The 21,563-nt window shown below is 39.9% G+C and overlaps 9 protein-coding genes across 9 annotated transcripts; 3 read left to right on the plus strand and 6 right to left on the minus strand.

Moving 5' to 3' along the window:
* Positions 1–1,377: 1,377 nt before the first annotated feature.
* Positions 1,378–5,593, minus strand: GCK72_021935 (uncharacterized protein; the record flags this gene model as incomplete). Its single annotated transcript, XM_053734580.1, has 9 exons — positions 1,378–1,524; positions 1,576–1,748; positions 1,798–2,452; positions 2,595–2,800; positions 3,248–3,833; positions 4,379–4,693; positions 4,737–4,891; positions 4,987–5,177; positions 5,574–5,593. 9 exons carry the CDS (start codon positions 5,591–5,593, stop codon positions 1,378–1,380), a joined length of 2,448 nt encoding a protein of 815 aa, XP_053583493.1.
* A 5,837-nt stretch (positions 5,594–11,430) lies between these two features.
* On the plus strand, positions 11,431–12,180 carry GCK72_021936 (uncharacterized protein; the record flags this gene model as incomplete). Its single annotated transcript, XM_003105281.2, has 3 exons — positions 11,431–11,502; positions 11,724–12,040; positions 12,087–12,180. 3 exons carry the CDS (start codon positions 11,431–11,433, stop codon positions 12,178–12,180), a joined length of 483 nt encoding a protein of 160 aa, XP_003105329.2.
* Positions 12,181–12,380: 200 nt separating this feature from the next.
* Positions 12,381–13,097, plus strand: GCK72_021937 (uncharacterized protein; the record flags this gene model as incomplete). Its single annotated transcript, XM_003105206.2, has 4 exons — positions 12,381–12,509; positions 12,574–12,666; positions 12,715–12,891; positions 12,936–13,097. The coding sequence occupies 4 exons, from the start codon at positions 12,381–12,383 to the stop codon at positions 13,095–13,097; spliced, it is 561 nt and encodes a 186-aa protein (XP_003105254.2).
* Positions 13,098–14,305: 1,208 nt separating this feature from the next.
* Positions 14,306–15,168, minus strand: GCK72_021938 (uncharacterized protein; the record flags this gene model as incomplete). The annotated part of the gene is made up of 2 exons (XM_003105227.2): positions 14,306–14,890; positions 15,010–15,168. The coding sequence occupies 2 exons, from the start codon at positions 15,166–15,168 to the stop codon at positions 14,306–14,308; spliced, it is 744 nt and encodes a 247-aa protein (XP_003105275.2).
* GCK72_021939 (uncharacterized protein) lies at positions 15,010–16,640 on the plus strand (the record flags this gene model as incomplete). Its single annotated transcript, XM_053734581.1, has 2 exons — positions 15,010–15,082; positions 16,075–16,640. The coding sequence occupies 2 exons, from the start codon at positions 15,010–15,012 to the stop codon at positions 16,638–16,640; spliced, it is 639 nt and encodes a 212-aa protein (XP_053583494.1).
* Positions 16,071–16,996, minus strand: GCK72_021940 (uncharacterized protein; the record flags this gene model as incomplete). Its single annotated transcript, XM_003105130.2, has 3 exons — positions 16,071–16,619; positions 16,679–16,738; positions 16,880–16,996. 3 exons carry the CDS (start codon positions 16,994–16,996, stop codon positions 16,071–16,073), a joined length of 726 nt encoding a protein of 241 aa, XP_003105178.2.
* Positions 16,997–17,630: 634 nt separating this feature from the next.
* Positions 17,631–18,300, minus strand: GCK72_021941 (uncharacterized protein; the record flags this gene model as incomplete). The annotated part of the gene is made up of 2 exons (XM_003105244.2): positions 17,631–18,137; positions 18,193–18,300. 2 exons carry the CDS (start codon positions 18,298–18,300, stop codon positions 17,631–17,633), a joined length of 615 nt encoding a protein of 204 aa, XP_003105292.2.
* A 261-nt stretch (positions 18,301–18,561) lies between these two features.
* On the minus strand, positions 18,562–19,273 carry GCK72_021942 (uncharacterized protein; the record flags this gene model as incomplete). Its single annotated transcript, XM_053734582.1, has 2 exons — positions 18,562–19,089; positions 19,151–19,273. The coding sequence occupies 2 exons, from the start codon at positions 19,271–19,273 to the stop codon at positions 18,562–18,564; spliced, it is 651 nt and encodes a 216-aa protein (XP_053583495.1).
* A 447-nt stretch (positions 19,274–19,720) lies between these two features.
* On the minus strand, positions 19,721–20,308 carry GCK72_021943 (uncharacterized protein; the record flags this gene model as incomplete). Its single annotated transcript, XM_003105296.2, has 2 exons — positions 19,721–20,170; positions 20,222–20,308. The coding sequence occupies 2 exons, from the start codon at positions 20,306–20,308 to the stop codon at positions 19,721–19,723; spliced, it is 537 nt and encodes a 178-aa protein (XP_003105344.2).
* Between the last annotated feature and the right edge of the window lie 1,255 nt (positions 20,309–21,563).

Below are 21,563 nucleotides of genomic sequence, written 5' to 3' on the forward strand. Positions count from 1 at the left end.
TTTGTAAGGCTCGTTGTGTAAATTCTAGTTGTGTAAATTTTAAAGATGTTGAACAAGTTTCCGGTCGATGTCAATGCACCATATATTTAAAGTTTCGCAATGTACAGAAGTGAACAAAATTTCAGAACACGAATTTTAAAGCAGAATCACAGATTTTAACGTGATTAGTTATGACAACGTCAAAACAGCTACACTTTAACTGAATATAAAAGAATCTAAAACAAGGGTCGAGGAAAATAATCGACTAGATATTCATGAAAATCCAAATTATCCTGAAAAGCCTGGCTAACAAGAAAACTTTAACACCATGCAAGTGTTTTTTTGGCTGAAACTTAGAGACGTTCCTGAAATTTTCGAAATTTTTGAAATTGAGCCTTCCCGTGTTTAATCAGAGCAAAACTTTGAGAGCTTGAGAGCATAACTCGGCTAAAAGCGTCGCGCGAATTTCAAAAATTTTCAGGAACGCCTTTTCAGATTATTCTTAACTTATCCTGAAAGTTTCTGCCAAAAAAGCATTTGAGGTTAGCCGCAACTGTGTGTAATTGTCCGGATATTTAATTTCGAAAGATTTCTGAAAACAGGGGTTAATTTTCTTGTTTTTTTTTGTTTTTAAGCCAACAAACATTTTGATGTGTTTCTATATCTTTCTGCAAAATTATATTTATGGTCAACTGTGTAGAAAACTTCATGCGCAGTAACATCATACATCCTTTTCCCGGAGCTCTTATTTGATCTCCCGACCAATTTTTTCTCTAATTCCTAAACTTTTGAAATTCCTAATCTCCCCTCGAAGGTCTTCCACCCCCTAGACGCACCATATTTTTTCTCCTTTCTTTTTTTCCTAGTAATCTCCCCATCATTCCTAATCCCTTCCCGTTCGCATCTCCTCTTCCCTGCCATCATGACGTTGTGTGAGGTGGTGCACTTTATTTTTCTTCTCCGTGGAGCACTTCACTTCTTGCTCTTCTACGTATTGAAAAGAGAGACAGACGAAAATTTTATTTGGAAAACGGAAAAAGTTTCGAAAAAAAAGAAGAAGTGGTGGTGGAAGGGCAAAAATCGGACAGGGGAGAAGGGACAGTGAAGGAAATTCGTTGTGGGATTTTTAAAAAGAAACTATTATCACTACATAATGGACATTGATTGGAACAAGAAAACGCACACTTACAATTAGTTACACACGTTTTGTACTACGATTCTTCTAGAAAATTTGGGGAAAGGTAACTAAAGTGGGATGTGTGAAACATCCCACGGGGAAGAATCGAAAAGTGGGATCAAAATGAAATTAATGGGGGAGATTTTCTGGAACAAAAAGGTATAGAAATGTGTGTGACTTTTTTAGAAAAAGAAGAAGAAGAAAATAAAATAAAAATCAATTTAATAAGACGGATAGTTGCCTTGTTGGTGGGAATTGTCGCGTGTTGGCTGCCAATATTGGGCTTCTTGGAATGCTGGTTGATATTGATTATTAGTGTACATAAAGTCCATTTCGGACGGTGCCATTCGCTTTGCTGGTGGGCTTCTCTGCAAAACATTAGTATAGACAACATTAAAACCCTTTTTAAGAAAGCTTACGTCAATATGAACAGGCCTAGCAGCTGGAGCGGATGGGACCGCCGGTGTGAAGTCGGGTAGGTCATATAGTGCTTGGAATTCTGGTGAGTAACCATCCCCGATTTGAAGCATATCGCCAGAGTCCACAAATGGTGCCAAACACGACAAATCCGGCTCTTCCCACTCGAGGTTGTCTGAAAATAAAAGATTTATTGCAGGGCACTACTTCAGAAAATGTCTTACCGCATATAATAGGTTCACACCCATTGGCTAATGTTGGCGACGAATTGTTGAGCCCGTTACCGTCCTCGCATTGCTCCTGGGTAATGAGAGAATCGGTAAAAGGCATAGTGGCGAACACATCGGTGACGACTTCGTCGTGGCATCCGGAGAGGCCAGCGGACGGCACATCGAGAGTATCTGATACTGGAATGGCGGAAAAGCGTCGTGACGAATCGGACGGACCGCAGCGGCCGACCATAGGTCGAGAGTCTCCGTACATGATTTGGCTAGATTTGAGACTCGGGGGACTGTTAAGTCCACACTGTGAGATGCCTTCGGCGAGTGGTGAGTAGTTGGCACTGTGCGGTTGCGTGGCATTAGCCGACCCGCTGGAGTTGCTGGTTGTCGTTCGGCTTCCTTGGCTCTGGGCTCTTCGTCCGTATGAGGTCTTCGGTCTGGAGGCACGAGATGACGAATCCATGAATTGCGGCGAGGCCATAGCGGTGTCGAAATTCGACGTTTCGGGGGATGGTCGGAAGCGATCCGCCGATCGGTAGCGTGTCGGTGGCGGAGAGCTTGGCTGGTCGCGAAAAAGCCATTGTAAAACGTCATCGTAGCTGTCCTTACGGGTTCCTGGAATAAAGAAATAAGGAATTGGTTGGTAATGAGCAGAGTGCTAGAAGCGACAATGGGGGAAAGGATTGTATACTCAAATGAAATTCTAAAATAAAATAGAAACTCACGAGGCAGAGGACAACGGAGGGAAAAGTGGCGATCTGTGTTTTCTCAAAAAAGTGTTCAAAGTCTCCAGAAAGTACCTCTCCTCCGTACACCTCATCCCCGTCAATCTCCATATTATTGTCGTAGAACGGTGCCAAATCCACGTCGAACTCTGGCGCAAGGCCAGCGTCCTCAATGGATTCGGTATCTGAGTCCATGTCAACGTCATCTTGTGGCAAGTCTTCTGAAGTCGTCACTCGGCCGTATACTCGCTGCTCGTACTCATCCGTTACCGAGTAGATACCTATAGCTATGGGGTTTACGAGGGTGATTGTGATGGTTTAGCAAAAGGGGAAGTGAGTGAGCTAGTGAAATAAGGATCATCTCTAAATGTTTTTTCTTACAACATTGATCTAAACCATCAAGTTTCAAGAAAACAAAAATTATGGTCGAAGAAAATTATATATGCATATATCAAAGTTTTTCAGAAGCTTGAGCAACTCAAAAAAATTGAAAATGATCTGGCTTCCTCTATAATTATGAAAAGATGTAGCATGACCAGAGAAGGCTAGAATGATATGAGAGTCCTCGTGATTTCAGAGAATACTCTAGAGAAGGAATATTCGAAATAAGGGTAATCCGTCAAACGTCAGTAAAAGATTAAAAAATCAAAAATAGAAGATGTGAAGTAGAAAATGACGTTCTAAGCCTTCGCAGTGCAAAGTGACATATCTCAAATAACTGAACTTACCCATATCGGCAGGTTTGCTGACAACTGGTTCCTGTTGTTCCGGTTCTCGTTGTCGCACCATGACCGCCGCAGGCTCAATCAAGTCAAACGGATCTTCTGGCTCAATAAGCGGTGTGAAATCAACGCATTCAATGATTTCAGGCTGTCTTCCAATGTAGTCTCTGGTGTCATCAATCTCCTTCTTAATATCCACTTGCATACCGGCTGGCATGGCATCCGTGCAAACCACAAGTGACTCCTCGGCTCCTTGGATTCCAAGCACATAGTGAACACAAATGACATACTGTCCTTTCTGTCCTTTGGTGGTATGAGTGATTGTCGTGGCTTCTGTCTGAATCCAAGCAAGTGTATCGTTTGCAGCAATCAGCCGGTAGTATGGTGTCCGGATATGTCCTTTGGTGAAAAGTTCTTTCATCGACTTTCCAACAATTGTCATATCAGCAGGGTGGACCAAGTCGTAGAATGATGTGCCCATTAATGTCTTCAGCTCACTTTTCAGAATGTAGTTGAACTTGTCGGACACGAATGTGATACGCATGTCGCATGTGTGACGAGTGGTGAAGGCACCCATTGGAGATTCGGTGTACTGAAAAATTATGGGTTATTAAGTAACAATTTGGACTTTCTTAAGTCTCCAGATACCATAATCTCACGCTCTAGGAGTTAAAAAATCTAAGGATGTTCAAATAGTTTACTTTCTCCCAGAGTTCTAGCTATTTAAAGATCCAGTTCAGTTGTCAATTTTATGTACCTTAATGTCTCTATATCTAGAAGTTTGAACTTTTCGGTCCCCTTCCACAACCCCCCCCCCCCTTTCCATTGCTCATCTTCCTTGGTCCCTTGATCAAATTCCATCCTATTTCTTTCTTCAAATTTCCCCTCTCTTCTGTTTCTTCATCTGCAAAAACGACGTCTTCTGCTTCAAGGAGAAGAATGACGCCAAGTAGCATGTGCTCTGCCTCTATCTCTCCAATTTTCTAATCCTTTTTTCTTCGCGCGAGGAGGGAGCGAAGTGAGTGTGCTTTGCTTCTGCTCCTCGCTTCGCGCAGCGGCACCATGAGATCAAAAGATCGGCGCACTTTTAGTGTAACGTCTCCGGACATATCACTAGATCAAACGTCAATGTCTCACCTTGGTCATAGCAGACGCATTGGCATTGGTAGTTCCCTGTCCAGCAGGAATAGTGATACCTTGCATAAACGAAACGTGTCCTCCAGTAGAGACTTTCGAATGCACTAGGAAAGACACTGACTTGTACAGAGCACTCTTCAGGTTGAGACATCTGCCACGTGGACTGATGACTGTTTTCATACGAAGTACCATGTTGATTCCAGTGGCATCGTACTCCTCGTCTTTTGGTTTGTGGATGAGTTTGGTCTGCTTGTCGAATTCATCATAGTCGGCTGGATGGAGGAAGTCGCGGAGTGCTCGGCCAGTGAGATCCGTCTGAAAATATCTCTTGAACCAGGATCTCAGAACCAAATATTACCTGTGTCAATCCCAAATACAATGCAACACTCTCTGTCACATAAAGAATTGACGAATCACTGTCTACAATCATCACGAATCCGTCCAAACATTCCGCTATCGTTTCCTCATTCCACACCTCATTGTTGAACTCGGTATCCAACTCGTTTTCCAGTACTGCAAATGTTTTTTTAATGATAACATTTTTGAAGATGATTTTCGATCGTTCCGTTTCCTCTTTCCCAATTCAAACTAATTCGAATGTCACTTACCATTACCGGCTGTCTTTCTCAGTCGACAAATTGTGGCGGCGACGCGTAAAAGGGCTATACGATCGAGATGGGTTACTGTACCCTCTTCAACAATTGGCACCACTTGTTTCAACTCGTCGAAAATTTCTCCTTCTTTGCAGCGGCGGTCACGTGCGGCATATCGGGATGTTTCGCGCCGACGCTCCATGTTTCTGAAAGATTTGGAATTATATATGATGCTTCGTGGGTCTGTATGTCTGTCTTTAAATCCAGATGTCCTAAACTTTGACCCCGATTACTATTTCTAGAACTCTCTCTCTCTATGACGCTTATCTTTTAATCCAATCCTTCAACAAAAAACTTCTAATCCCTAATCTCATTTTCTAACATCAATCTCATTAAACTTATTTCAGCTCTCTCTCCTTTTCTCCGACTAAAAATTGTGTCGCTGGAAAAAGAAGCAATGAGGAGAGAGAGAGAGATACATCCACATATCTAATGAATCATTTGATATTCGATTCGGAAATGCGCATTTTCAATATCCTCCCTTGCTCTCCAGGACTACGGTAGGTGTCATTGCCTACCAATGGCTGGATTTCTAGACTCACCTCTTTCGATTGTCCTCCATTTCTTCTAATTGTTCTTTTGTAAATTAATCCAAAACGTTAGCTTTCACAAGCTGAGATTTGGTGTGCGTGGGGCAAATTCCCCGTAATGGCGGGACAAAATTGGTAGTAACTGAAAATTGGTTGGAATGAAAATATAACAAGAAAGGGAGAACTGAGAAAAAATAGTCTGAAAACAAAAAGTACAAAACAAGGTAACGGAAATGGAGGATCATCTGAAAAACAACAACAATAGGTCAAAAAGTGAATGAGATGAAAAAAAGGGCTTGGTCTGGGGAGGCGATGGGAACACAGAACATGGAATGAACTTGGAATATAATAAGCCCGACGATAAATAGAATCTATTTCAGGTTTTTGACAATTTGAGAGTGTAAGATAGATGTAAAGAGGGTTAAAACCAGAATAAATTTCTGTTCAAACTGGAAATCCGTGGATGGGCGAAGATTGAGGTTAAGAATAAGCTAAAGCTGAGCTTGATGTACAAGGACATCATCTTTTACAGAAAATCTATTCTCAGAAATCACCGACCGTCATGATATAATAATGCAGGAATATTTAGAGATACCAAATTGAGAGACAGATTTTATATACGGGGACGTTGGGAAAGTGCGAAGAATAGTTATGTTGTTATGAGCTATGTGAAATTAATACTATGAACTTTTCCCAATAACATACCAGTAAAGGGGAAAAATGAGAAGTATTTATTTCAAATTCGGATTCAGGCTTCATTTCAACTGAAAAAACCCACCTGACCCATTTGAAAACAAGAAAACAAAAGAATAAAGCAACATTGTAGTCAACGTAGTCAACGAATCGAAAATGAAACAAAAGTGCAGACAGAAAATCAATCGGAGCAGTTGTCAATGGGGGGCCAGAGGTATGTCGGCAAGGGGAGCAGCAAACGTTTTGTAACAAGAGCATGACTGATGGGCCCCAATTCGAGAAAAATCAGTGACAATAAGTCGATGATTGGAAAAACTTCAGTCCGAATAAGGGGCGCTGATTACACGAGGTATGGGGTCGAGTCATGTGATAAGAATTGTCAACGAGAAGTGGGAGGAGGGAGAATTGAAAAAGATGAACTTTTTTCAAAGAATACAAAATTTATGTTGACAAAGAGAAAAGAAGACGTCAAGATATATGAATAAGAATATATAAATATCAGATTGATTCTATTATATTCAAGATGTATCAAAACATTGAATATACTACTATCAACAAACTTTGACCGATCTTTGCATTATGACATCGGAGGGATAATCCGGTTATGTGGATTAGCTTACCACTTTTTAATGTATTTTAATTTCAGAAAAACGGAACTTTTGTGGAAAACTAGCGAAAAAACGGCTGGAATTTTATAAAATTTGCATCATTTTGAACTCAGTTTCAGATAGATGGCTTAGAAGGCGTGGCTTAGACAGAGTAATTCTCAGAATCAAAACCCCACATTTATCATATCATATAAGCTATCAAATTGACAAATCAACGCCTCAAAATGATCGAAGAAAAAATCAATAATTAGATAGTCGTCACCATCGTCAACATAAATGGTGAGGAAAGAAGAAGAAAGATGTGATAAGACACGATTGACGGGTGTGGGGAAGGGGAATTGAGACGATGAAACGACTTCTAATCGACACAGTGTGAGACAACAGAGACTGTTAGAAAAAAGAAAAGGAAAAAAAAAGAGAAGCAGAGAATGGTTAGAGATGTAATTGGAACTGTTGGAAGGGTAGAGAGAGGCCTGAAAAGCCTGAAGAAGTTGGGAACAAAAAAAAATCTGGTAAGGAGTTAACTAGGAAGCTAGAAGAACCTACTGAAAGTATGGTGGCAGAAATGGAAACAGAAGCATTAGAAGCAACAAATTACCTCAAAACAATCTGGCTTTAAGACTGAAAGCTTTAATCCCAAGCACCAAAGCTTACTAATTTATTGGTTCCTAATTACTAACATGGAATTGCTGATCTTAAAAACAAGGATTTTCTCAGTTTCAGAATAGTTGTCTAACTTTTACTCTCAACACTTCTAGCTCGACACTTCTAGCACGCGATAAAAAACGGGCGGCACTATCAGAAGCCCGCACGAGCCATTTTAAAAGTCTCTTCAAAAAGTGCCCAAAGATGAAGATGGGCATGCAAACTTAGCGGAAGAGCACTCAGAGAGAGAGAGAGAGAGAAATTTCTCTGAAAATCCGTAAGGGGCAATTGAAAAAAAGCGAGAAAAGAAACCAAGAAAAACGCGAAAAAAAAACGCTTTAGGCAGTGATGGTGAGGACAGAGAAAAGAAACGTGTGTGTTGAGGACGAGGCACTAGGCAAAGTTCGAGAGACCGTCCAGAGAAACCGAGGGGCCTGATGGAAATAGTGGGCGACCTGAAGAGGGGGGAGCCCCATCCCCCTTCTAACAGTTGAGGCAGCGGCAGAATTCCGACGCGCGTTTGCTGGTCAAGAGTACAGATGGCTAGAGACGCAGAGATCAGCGGGGGGCCAGAGAAGTAGAGGAGAGATGGAGAAGACACGTGGTTTTGTATGGATGGGCGGTGCGGTAAATAAAGGAAGCGTAACGGTGAAGAAGGGGTCGGTCGGCATTAAAGAGAGGGGGAAATTAAATTGAAAGTTGCATTTTTTGTTTCAGTTCCAATTTCCAGAGATCCAATTTCTAGTAGGGGTGAGAAACGTTAGGAGAGCGTGAGAACTTTTTTGAAAGACTGTGAAATGATCAGGTCAAATTCATGAATCAGCTTTGATAGAGAACCAGGCTGAAAATAGCTGAAAATACCGTAAACCTCTAATAGAGGTTCCCCCAGCAAAGCCTATTCAAAATGGTATGTCTTTTTTCTTGAAGGGTATAACAAAACGTTGTCAACAGACAAAATATAGCTAAGTATCCATAAAATATTTCTTCAGTTGGAAAAAATGTGATAGCTCTCAAGGCAGTTAAGATATTGTGCACCAAACTCATTTTTCTGGGTACACCTCTATTAGAAGTTCTACCGTAACTGAAAAGTGCTCAGAAAAAATAAGAAGCAGTGATGTTTGGTAGAAGGTTTCATTTGTAATCGGGAAACTGGCATCTTCCTGAAGTGCAAAAATAAAAGTAGCTGTGTGTGATTTTGATAATCTTTGAATGTTTAATTAGCCAAGGCTAGTTAGCTTAGGATTTTTTAGTCTAACGATATATATACTGTGCCAAAAATATATCATATTTTGTTTTTTTCAGTTGAAAATGCCAACATTTAAGAGTGTGCCATGGTAAAACTAACTGACCCATAATATAACTTTTTATGAAATCGAACAGACCAAGAGTAGAAGTCCATTTTTGTAGTTGACCACTTTTTTGTACGGACACTCCCTACAGAGTTATGGTTATTTTAAAAGGACAGCTCAAAAATCGCACTATTTTGCACTGAAATGGGACGATTTAAGGGAAAAATTACTTTGTCGATATGTAACTTGCTAGGGAGAGTTTGAACAAAAAGTGGCAAACTACAAAAATGAAGTTCTACTCTTAATATGTTCGATCCCATAAAAATGAGTTTTGTCGGACAGTAAGTTTTACCATGATACACTCTCAAATGTAGGCATTTTCAACTGAAAAAAACCAAAATGTGTTTTCTTTTGGCATGATACTGTAGCATTGATGGACAACTCTGTAATTCTCTGAGCCATCTGAAACTGATCAGACGAGAACATATCTAATATATAGCGTCTGGCTAGGCTACATTTCGAATGACCGTTCTTTCTCCCCTATTATACCAAGTGGTGTGATCATTCCTCCCAATTTTTTGCTGATAACGAGAAAAAAAAGAGCGTGAATGATGACAGTGATGAAGCGAGGCAACAAGACCAGTTAATCAAAATCAATTCATATGTATAGATGGGGACACTTGTATTTTTTGTTCAATTGAACTTTAGGAACATGAGAAGAAGATTGATTGGAAGTGATAACCCATGACCGATTGGTCAGTGATAAACGATCTGTAATCTTGAGGCCCAGCCACTAGGGGCCTAACACCGCCTGCATAAGCTCCGCCCCTTTCCCGCGTCTAACCTAAAAACACTTCCAAGTATTTCATTAATAACTGACCAGCACACACTCTGACATTATCTAGAACCTTCTCTTTTGTTTTGACAACAAGCCACACCACGTCATCAAACTACGATTTTCAGAAGAGGCGACGTCGTGCGGCGGCGCGGCGCCCCCAAGTGCAAAGAACGACGAGGGGGCACAGAGAAGGCATAGAAAAATTGAGGAGCGCTCACACATACACACAAGTTCACAAACATTATTTCTTTTCTCTCTTTTTCACTCATCTCATCACTCTCGATGAGTTTCGCCTCGAGGAAAAAGAGAAAGAAGTAGGAAAAAATGAGGAAAGGTTGGAGGGAAATGGAACACACACTGGTTTGTTTGTAGTTGCAGAAGTGAAAAATGATCTTTGGGCGCTAAATCTTTCGCCGAGAACAAAGTTTCGGGTGCACAATTTTGTGGGAACAAAAAAATGAAACAAAAATCTTGGAGGAAGTTTTTGGTTATTCACATGCTAGTTCACATGCCTACTAACAAAGCATGAGAATGAATCAGCATAATCCAAAGAAGATTTCTGGAATGAACTTGGATAAGCTTAAAATAAAAATTGTACTTTGGACTATAATTGTAATAACTAGATTGTTTAAATTGATGAAGCTAATTACAATAAATCAAAAAACTAATTGGTGATTAGCTTCGTTAGGTAACTTTAAGCTGTGGTCTTGAGAATAATTATGAGCAAACTTATCACAAATTGAGGGCCTAAATTTTGCACATCTTATTTCAGAAAGGTGTCACGGTGTCAAACAAAGAGAATTAGTTTCAAATTTCAACTTTTTGTGTCAAAAATTAAACCATTCATTATTTTTTTGTCTGCTCTTTTGAGAATTACTGAAAACCAAAAACTTTGAAATGTTAAAAACTATTGAACAAGCTTTAAAACTGAACCTGATCAGTCGAAACTCTGACCAAAGTCCAGTTTTCAATAAAATTTGACTTCTTGAACTACATTTTTTAATACTTGGAAAGCGAAAAAAAGCAAAAATTGCTCATTTACCATGACGGTGAGGCCTGGCAGGTGATCTCATGCCCTTTTTTGAGAAAAAAAATTATTTCCAGCTGCTTTGTGGAGTTTTTTATTTCAAGAATCAAATAAGGTGGAATCTTACAAAAATGTTGCAAAGCGCAGGATTCTGTTAATGGAAACAGCAGAGCTCAAACATTTCGGAATTTTCTAGCAATGGTAGTTGAATTTGAAGAATTATAAAAATTTCCAGTCTATTGAAGTATAAGTCGGAGGAATAATTTATGAATCAAATTTTTGAGTGACATGAAGATTCCAGATCTAATTAAGAACCATAAACCACTTGTATGGCAATTATCATTGAAGCATTGTCAAAACTACCCTATTGTTCAAAAATCCAATTTTCCTCCCTGTCAGAAAAACAGGTGATCTGTGCCCTTCTCTTTAATTAATTCCAGCCATCTAGAATTTCCCAGAACCTACGCCACAGGTGATTATGCAGTTTTTCTTCTGTTATAAAAACCGCTAGGGGTATAGGGGGGCTAGAAACAACACAAGAAGCCGTATACATAAAATCATGTTTAAAGTTGTTAGAGAAGGGAGAAGATGTAGATCATAAAAGAAATCGATTGACCATAAGGAGGACTAGGCCTGTTTCTGTTTCCATGAAGAACAATATGAAGAGGTACAGTCGACAGAAATAGTGCAGGGAATGGAGAGATTGTCTAGATAAAGAGAAGAAGAAGCGGAGGATGATTCAATCTAATTGACAGACAGAAGACACTAGATGATGATCAACCTACCAATTATTTTTCAAGTTTTGACTGTTATTTTCGGAATTATTGCCTCCAGTTATGCGGTGAGTTGGTATTTTATGGTATTTTATTGCGTGTAGCAACATAGACAATTTCGATTTTTTAAATAGTTTTGAAAAACGCAATATGTAAGATTTCGAAATGTGGTTTCTGATTTCTTAAATTCTCGTTGTGTTGTCTGAAAGGAAAGTGGAGAACTAGACCGTCTGTCTGTGTGTTCACATGTCCAGATGTCCTTGTCATAACCCTCCTCTCTATTTTTCAGGAAACAGCTCCATCCCTCAACGAGATCAAAAACCTCAAAAACACCGACCTCGACGAGATCTTCGGGTCCACCATGACGAAATCCCCGCCTCCAGATTTGCCGGATATGGGTCCGATGGGTGGAGTCGGGGGACCTGATCCAATGGGAAGATTCAATCGAGGACCAAGTGGTCCACGCGAGATTCCTATTAATCATGGACATGCGTTGAGTCCCCAACCTGCACCTGGACTACAGGGACAAGGTAATGGAGGAGAGTTCCAGTCGTTAGCTGCACAAGGAGCGAATGTGTTTGCAACAGGAGCCACCGCGTTCTATAGGTAATTAACAATTTATTTTTATTTCCAAAAACGTCTGATTTTCCAGAGGTGCCGCCACAGTCGGTGAAGCATTTGGTATTCCCACTGGCAACTATCAAGTTCCACTCTTCAACCAGGCCGCATCACTTTTCGGACGATAATGACATTGTTTCTGTTATACACTGTTTGTACATTTTGAAGAAAAAAGAAGATATAATGAACTTTTTTGCTCTCTGTGTTCTCTAAACCTCTAAAATATCTTATCACTTACAAGTCAGGTGGTCGTGTGGGCTCCAAGCTCCTGGCTCTGAGCTCCCAGCTCTTAGCTCCCGGCTCTTGGCTCCTCATTGTTCCCTTCAAAATGAAACCCTTTCAATATCTATTGATTTTCTTCTCACTCCTACATCTTGGTAATAGTTTCTTCATTCCACCGGAGAATTTCCAAAAGTGTGGATTAGACGAGTCTCTCGGCGTTATCCTTTGTATTGCGGTAAGTTTTAATGTTGAGCTAGAAAACCCCCCGCTTTTTCTAGCTCACACACTAAAACTTTCAGCCAGTGACGACGTTGTTCCAAGACAATATCAATCTTCAAAATATCACTAGAGCACGTGGAATTCGTATTGTTGATGAATGCAGGAATGCTACTGTGAGCTGACAAAACGGTTTTATAAATTTCAAACTGTCATAATTTCAGACCTGTCTTGCACAATACCCGTGTGTCACTCAAGTCCAACTAGACAAAGTCTTCAATCTGTTATGCGACACCATCACCTATTTCTCCACTGACTTTGCCAGTTGTCAAAAGAAATTGATCGCTCAAATGCCCCCATGCATGAGAGATGCGGAGAAGAACTTGTTGAACATTGAGAAGGTTTGTGCTACTAAAAGTATTCTCCTATCAGTATTGAATTTTAGATTGGCCATCCTTGCGATCTCATCTCAAAATACCAACCATGTATGGAGACGGAGATCACTAACATTTGTGGAGAGAAATATTGGACTCCGTTGGATACCATTTTGAAGAAGTTGCAGAAATATGCCCATATCAAGTGCCCAATAATTGATACTGAAGTTTAATTTGGCTGAAACTGAGCGTTTTATAAAGTTTTTTTCTGTCAAAACTGTTTTTAAGCCTATTCGACAATTCCGGTCATATAGCTAGCTAACCAATGCCAAAGTTCATTCCCATGAATTATGCAATAAAATCCGAAACCAAAAAAACAAATAAACCTGTTCTTAAATCCACTACTAAATAATTCATATCATGCCACACCGAAATTCATATAAATTTGACCTTCTGGCCTTAAATTCCTATTATTTATACATCTGCAAAGTATGCAGCCACTTTCAATAATTCTATTCTGCGTTCTGGCAGCCTATGCCTATTCACAATGTTGTTCAGGACAGCCGTTGGGAGGTAATGTGAAGGAATAATTGACAAAATATTATAGGAAAATTTTCCAGCCTGCATCAACCAAATCTGCCCAAATGGCACAATGTGCAACAATAACTGGTGCTGCCCCGGATGCTATGACACTTGCAGCAACTGCTACATGTATACTGCATACTGTAACAATCCGTACTACTCTTGCAGCATGAGTTGTTGTAAAGCTACTTGTGGGCAGTGTCATCCTTGATTGTTTCCTGGATTGTGGAAAAAATTGTGAATTAGAAAAAGAGAAAGAATGAATTAGTTGAACATTAAAATGTTTTCATTCAGGTATATTTTAAAGTCAAAATTTCTATATCAGATATTTTTTTGTGGTTAAGTTACGGCTTTATCTTGAAACTATAACTACACTGAAACTTTGAAGACATGTGGCCATTATTTATTCCCAATTTGTTTATGCAAGCCCTCCCGATGTTTTCTTCATGGGCGGTAAATTTTATATCTTTGCCCTGGGTTTCTAGTTTTACCACACTGGTTAGAAGGTTGATAGCGAGCAGTGGCAAATTTTTCAGATCAATGCTTCCTAATGTCTTATCACAAAATTTGTTTTTCTTTCTATCCTCCTAGACACTTGTAAAACAAAACGAAGACTTTTTTAAATTTATTTATCGATAGAATACAGAAAAGAGACTGGAGGTCAGGTAAAGTCCCTCAAGAGAGAGGACTTTACCTGTAAGTAAAACCGGGAATTACAAATAGAGAATAGCATAATATAATCTTGCATTGGAAAGGGGGGAAAGAATAGAATAACTATCACAATCAAAATCGGGGTATGTTTTTTACAAGCATTTGTTCCAAATAATTCAGAGATCACATACCAAAAAACCCACAAAAATTAATCCAAGAACTCGGAGCTCGGAACATAGTAAACTCTGGTGAATCTCCACTCCTTCGTCTTTCCAGTCATCACCTCCCGCATATACAAGTCTCCATCTTTCAGCTCCATTTCCGAATCGTGGCAATCCGAATTTGTCATGTATCTACAGTTTTCGACTTTCAAACTCCTCAGGATACCATCGGTGCCGGTGTTGTAGCCAATAATCATCCGACCATCCTCGGTCTTGTGGAACGATGGAGCATCCAGATAGAAGTACTCTTCGGCAATTGTTCCATTGAATCTGGAAGCAATCAGGAACTCTTCGACGCCTTCGAATCTCGTGGGGTCCGGAACCCATTTATCCCAGTACTTCTCGTAGACCGAAAACAGTTGCTCATGGTGGAGACGTGTCATTTTGATATTACGGATTATATGGTTGTTTTCAATAGTTTCTTTCTCGTGTAGAGCACGATTTATTAGTAAAGTCTTGTTCTCCAGAAATTTTTTCATGTCGAATTCGAATTCCGATGGCTTTACGGGTTCCTCGATGTCGTCAGGAAGAGAACGGGCCTTCCAACGGGGGTCCTCCAATGGGTTTTCCATCTGAAAATAAGAAAGAGTGAGAAGTGAAAAGAAAAATGGAGAAGAAAAAGAGATATAGGGGGAGTTATGTGTCTGTCTGTCTGGCTGCCGAAAATGATCTTGAAATTTGTCTGACTTACATGTCTAGAAATCCAAAGACCAGTAAGAAGAGTGCAGGCAAATACGGAGAGTACAAAGATAATCTCAATCCAGGTGAATCCTGTCGGTCGGTTTCGAGGAGGTTTTCGGTTTCGGCGAGAAGCCGCTATTTTCAGCAGTACCTGGAAAACAGAACACATTTTCAAAAAAAAAATTGAAAAGGGAGAAAAAAAATTTGAAACTGAAGAAATGTTAGTAACAGAATATTTGTTATTTCAAGAACATTTTATCTTAACATTCACTCTAGAATTACTTAAATTCGTCAATTTACTCGAAATTTGGCACAAAATGCACCAAAAACTAGTTTTTCAAAATTTACTACTGAAAAACATGTTTTTCGGGAAAAAGTCGCTTCACCCGGGCCGGGCCGGTGAAAATTTGGAAACCGGCCCAGCCCGGCCCGTGACAAGTAATAGTAGCAGTCTAATGGCTAGGTCATTAGTAAATCTAAAAATTATCACTAAAAAAGAAAAATAGGATATTCTTAAAATTTAATCGTCAAGGAATTCAGGAGAACAGAAGTTCTCCGGTCATATTTCATTTTGCTGTCTAAATCTCTAATGACTATGCGAAAAGACGCAGACAGAGTCTCCCTTATTTTCGAAATGAAATTTATGATCCTTTATGTTCATACTAGTTACTGGGGGAACCGCTAAGAGTAAAGAAAAAAAACAAAAAAAGAAAAGCGAAACTGGTTGCGCAGTCGAACAGCCGGGGAAAATCCAATAACTGACTTTGAGAAAGACAAGGAGAAGGGGACAAAGTCTAATGGTGCGCACATGCATTTTTTCCGCCAGCGATCCTTCGAATAGAGACATGCTGCCTGAGAAAGGTGGATAGAATTGAAAGTGACACACGTTTATGTGAAAATGATGTCAATTTATGTGTCTTTGTCCAGGCAGATGCCCCGATGGGCAATGAGGCCATGGATATTATCTGTTCCCTGTTTTTTGTGGAAATCATCAACATATATTTATTTATTCAATCAATTTCTCAAATATTCAAATAAAAAACAAACAACAACGAGTCATCATGAAAAGAATTAGATAATAATTGTGCTCAACAAGTCCTCAGCGGGAATGTAGAAGACGCGTACGAAGTTGATAACGGCGAACTCGGAGACGAACTTCTCATAGACATACAAATCATTCTTCACGAAAAGGAGACTGGTCTCGTGACAGGTTGTGTTGGAATAGGCGCATCCTCCAATCACAATCTCCTTCTTGAACACTCTGTCGGTCACATAAAACATCAGATCGGTTGGTTTGCTTTCCTGGGTTTTGGAACGGACTCTACCAAGAGTGAGGAACTTTGCAAGAGTCTGATTGTTGCCGGTCAGTTGGAGAAGTTCGTCGACTCCTTGGAATCTTGCGGGGTCCGGATTGTACCAGAAGCTGTAGAGCTTCTTCTCGTTGGACCAGCTGTCTTCCGGGGAGTGTGCACCATTGACGTAGAGACTCTCCAATACATTCTTGTCGGATATCGCTTGAACGAGAAACTCTTCTTTTTGATGCTCGAATGTGTCGTCTGTGATCTCCACTTCAATTTTCTCCGTTTCGTTTTTAGTGGTAAAGGAGGGACAGTGTATTTTCTGGAACGAGGATGGGAGTAATTAGCGAGTTTTTTGAAAAATGTATTAAAATAACTTACATAAAGTTTGTTGTCACCATGAGTCCTTGGAGCGAGCTCTACAGTGACGATTTCCTGATCCTGGAAAATAAAACAAGTCTTTGCTGATTATTGAAAATTCGTATGCCGTCAGTTTCCCAGTGACTATTTCCGAGTAGGCTATGTCAGAAGACTTCATCTCCCCACATCTTGATCCCTCTTACGTCAAAACTCAATACTTACACAAGACTGGGTCATAACCAAGAGACATGCCGCTGCAAGACAAGTGATTGAGAAAACCAACACAAGGCCGGTCATGAACGACGCTAGTTTTCCAGTAGATGCCTTGGGAGGATCCATTTTTTTGTACTGAGGTAACGTCATGGTTCTGAAAGAAAGTGTGAGAAGGTGTGACCGCTTCTGAAAAGTAATACAATAAATGATGTAGAGTGGTGTTTGATTATAGAGAGAGAGAGAGAGTATCAGATGGAAGAAATCTGTTAGGGCGTTTCAAAAATCTATGCACTTTTTCTATCAGTTTCTCATCGTATTTTTATTAATGAGAAAGAAGTTCTAAAGATATATTGGCTATGACTATTGATTACTCCTTGCCAACGTTATGGTAGTTGATCGATTCCGGCCGCTCAGCCCCTGGGAGCTGAAGTAGTGATCAAGAAGTGCAAAGACTTTTGAAACACCCTAATAATAGCTAATTTCAGCTACAAGACCTATTAAAAAACTGGTATAAAACAAGCCTTGCCGCCGATGCGACTAGTCACGACAAGGTGAGTTGAATAAATGAACTGATCTTATCTTATAATGGGTGGTCCTATTGCTTATCAACTTTGACCCTGATAGACTACAATGGTCCGCATGGTCAAACACCAAATGTCTTTTTTTGTCTTGGACATGTTCTATTTCAGCAGATAAGATAACATGTTACACCAGCGTGTACAAGTTATCGAGCAAACATTACATTGCGTAACAACATCATTTATTTAACAAGATCCAATACAAATTTCGCAGGAATATAGTACACAAATGTGGCATTAACTCCGCCGTAATTACAAGTGAAATACAAATCTCCGCCATTTAACATAACGGAAAAGAGAGTGCATGCTGGAGTATAATAGTCCCCTCTGGTCTCATAAACAATTTTCACCTGTTTCAGGTTGTTATCAATCCGTTCCAATCTTGGTGAACCATATAGATACAATTCAAAATAAGTTCCCGTGGTGTTAGGGAACTTCGCGAGGTACTCTTGATATCCTTGGAATCTTGTGAGATCTGGTGTGAATTTGTCCCAGAGGTTTTTCGGTAGTGTCTCAAAGCTTTTGAGTAGAGTTTTTCTTGCCTCTTGTAGTTTGGGGTCTGTGGCAATCCTAGCGTGTTCCAGTTTGGCCTCCGCAATCATTCTTTCCTTCTCCTGCTGGAACTCCCCGTAGTCAAATGGAAGGGGAGGAAGCGATGACTCATATTTAGGTTGGAAAAACACTCTGTTCTAAAAAAAATATATGTTTATTTCGAACAGGACATTGTAAGTATTTGTCACTTACAATTACAAATGCACTGGTCATTATCATTCCACAGATAATTAAAATTAATGATAAGAATCCAACAAGATATCGTGGATCCGCTCGTTGTTCTTCGTTAAGACAAATCATTTTTCACAGAAAGAAAAACGTAGAAAAAATCAATGACTGTTGTTGCACCCCATTAGCAGCGAATATGTACTAGTGAATGTGAATAAGAGGCAGGTGTTAAAAGGGATCTCGGATAACAAGACTATTGGGAAGGTTCGCTAATCGGTCTACTTGTGTCAAATGAATCAAAAAACGTTTACAAATTGCAGTCTGAAACTTGAAAAAACACAGAACACATTTTTTCCAATTCAATTTATTAGTTCAAGCCAAAAAATGTTACAATTAATGATATCCATTGAAAAAGTGGTCCAACAAGTTCTTCGCCGGGACGTAATAAACTCGAGTCATTTCCAGCGTCTGCTGATTCCAATCGAAAACACTGTGAACATACAGATTGCCGTTTCTAACAAAATAATGATGTTTGTGGCATCTTCCGTACATCCAGCACTCCCCGATTGGAACTGTTAAAAAATAAATCATCAATTTAGAGTTCCACTTTATTTTCAATTGCCCGTTCTGTTGAATGTCGATGATTTGAGGAGTAGCCAAGTAGAATAACTCTTCTATCACTGTTCCGTTCGTTCCAGTCATCTGAAGCACTTGTTCCACGTTTTCGAATCTGGACGGGTCAGGGACCCATTCATTCCAAAGAGGTTCTGGAATGTCCACAGTATTCGTTCTTCTCATTTGTCTTCTTGCCACGTTGTATTCCAGAATGTCATTCAGTGCGAGGTCCAGTTGAGCGTCTTGGATGAGTTGTCTTTTGGCAGCAGAGACTCGGGTAGCGTTGAATTCATAAGGGGTTGGAGCCTGAAAGAAGGCAGAGTGAAAACAAATGAGAGTTTTTGAAAAAATTAAAAAGTAAACTCACACAGACCCAGAGAAGCGTAAAAAACAGAATTATTGCAGCGATAACGACAATACGTTCTTCGGATGCCTTTTTTTCTTTTGCACTTTTTGGACTCGCTTTTGTAGAGGATGGAGGAACAAGCATCCTGAAAAAAATAAATTTTTGCCGAATTGAAATTCAGGTAGACTCTTGGAAGTAACCCAAATAATGACTTTTCTAGGTTCACAAACTGGATTCCATGGTCTGTTTGTTAGGGGCTCCTATGAGATCTCTGAGATTATCCCTTCCCATCCATCTAATCCACGTCACCCATTTTGTCCATAAAACAATAAAACAACAGTGTTTTCCCAAAATCTGGTCCCATTAACACCTTTTGACCTGTTCTGGGAAACACCATCAAATATGATTTTATTACTCGTGGGAATAAAGTCCTTCAGCAAATAGAGCGTACTCTGTCCTTAACGACGTTGTCTGTTTGTGTGTCTTCACGAACATTCTGGTTTCAATTACATATTTATTAATCAATTATTTAAAAAGTTCAAAATCCAAAAATTCGAAAAAAATGTATACGACAATTAAAAGAAACAAGAATTAAATCAAATATTCATGAGGAATAAAGTAAACAAGTTTCAATCCCAGCATTCCTTTTTTCGCGTGCTCGAACTGGAAGTGGTAGTGGAATTCTCCATTCTCAATTCTCGAACTTCCCTGGAACTTGACTCGCTTTCCGCCAGCACCCACCATAAATTGGTTGAAGGCATGCGAGTTGTATGGAATCCACGAGACTCCTCTTCTGTCCATCTTCAGACGATGGAAGTAGAGGATCTCCTCGAGTTCCGTTCCGTTGGTTCCGGTCTTGAACAGGAACTCGTTGACGCCTTGGAAGCGAGTTGGATCTGGAGTCCATTTGTCCCACAAGTGCTTCGGCACATCTTGCATACAATTCCATCTGGAGATCTTGGCAGCGATCTCATCTTCAAATACCATTTGAGAGGCGGTGGCTGGCGCTGTGGTCGTTTCAATCGGTTTGGTTTTATGAGCCTGAAATTGATACTACAGTTTGTATAAGCAAAGAAATAAGTGAAAACATACCAATAAACCTATGGCCACAGCTAAAACAATTGCAATAAAGAGAACCAACAGGTCCATGAAAGACGAAGGGCTTTGTTGGTGGGACATTTGTTTTGGTTGAGATGGGGAAGGCAGGAAGAGAACGGGTGATCGGGAAGACCGATGAAAGGGTGAATGAGTGAATTGGCATAGATTTGCATAGTTAGAGTGACGCGTTGCGGTCTGAGCTCCGCGTCGCGTACTGTGATCTGCGCGCTGCTCCGTGGGAAGATCACTCAATAATTTTGAATTTGAGATATATGACTTATTGACTCTTTCCACTAGATGTTATATGACATAAGGTGTTCTCTCATTATTCACAATTATTATACCGACTTATAAATTGTTTATTTGAAACGAAAGGTGTGATTATTTTCGTTGAACTAGTACTCTAAGATACGAGATTATAATATCTGAAAAACGTAAATTTGTCAAATTTAGGGCCGGTCTGAGATTTTGTTCGTCCCGGATTCAAGAAAAGGTACCAGCCAATTTTTTTTAATTTTTCAAAGAAAGTTTAGATAAAAATCCAATTTCTTGATGCATAACTAGCTTTTGACTGAGTTCTGAATTATAGTTGAAAATTCGAAATTTTCGGAAAAACATCAAAAAACTTTGTTAAAAATTTCGTTTTTTGAATTTCAAACCCCGGCCTGGCCCGCACCAAGTTTGGAAAAAACATGCAAAACCAGTAGACCCCTATGGGACTCGAACCAGCAATCCCTAGTTTCTTACCCAACGGACCACTCAACCTGATCCACGGATCGGGGCGCGGCTCCCCTTTTAGCACTCCCGCGCACTGCCATATACCCACTCACTCATTATCCCTGCTGCGGCCGAGTGGTTGAATGGTTAAAGCTCTCGGCTGGCACACACACTGGGGCACTGGTTCGACCCCTATTGAGTACTGTGTGGAGTCCGATGATTAGAAAGATCTTTGAGTCCTACCCGAAAGCGCCCGAGATAGCGTGAGCGATTGACACGCTCGATGACGGCACTGACAAAGGTAGGAACAATGACGACTAAATCTAAGGTATGAGGATAATAACGCAAAAACACTTCTTAGGCTTTTTTCTATATTTTCACTTGGCCTACATACCAGGATTGTTCGGAGAAAAATTTTTGGATAATCGGATATCCGAAATTTTCTCCATCTGTTTTTCTGGGAGAATGCAAACTTTCTCCGAAAATGTTTCCAAAACGGGTTTTTGTTGCGTTTCTCAGAATGCACCTTTTCAAAACATGTTTATTCATCATTAAAAGCTTTTACCTGTAAAAATACAACAAAAACAGAAATTGGACTATCGAATATTTCCGAAATTCT

Source organism: Caenorhabditis remanei, chromosome V, assembly GCF_010183535.1.
Source record: "Caenorhabditis remanei strain PX506 chromosome V, whole genome shotgun sequence".
NCBI classification, from domain to species: Eukaryota; Metazoa; Nematoda; class Chromadorea; order Rhabditida; family Rhabditidae; genus Caenorhabditis; species Caenorhabditis remanei.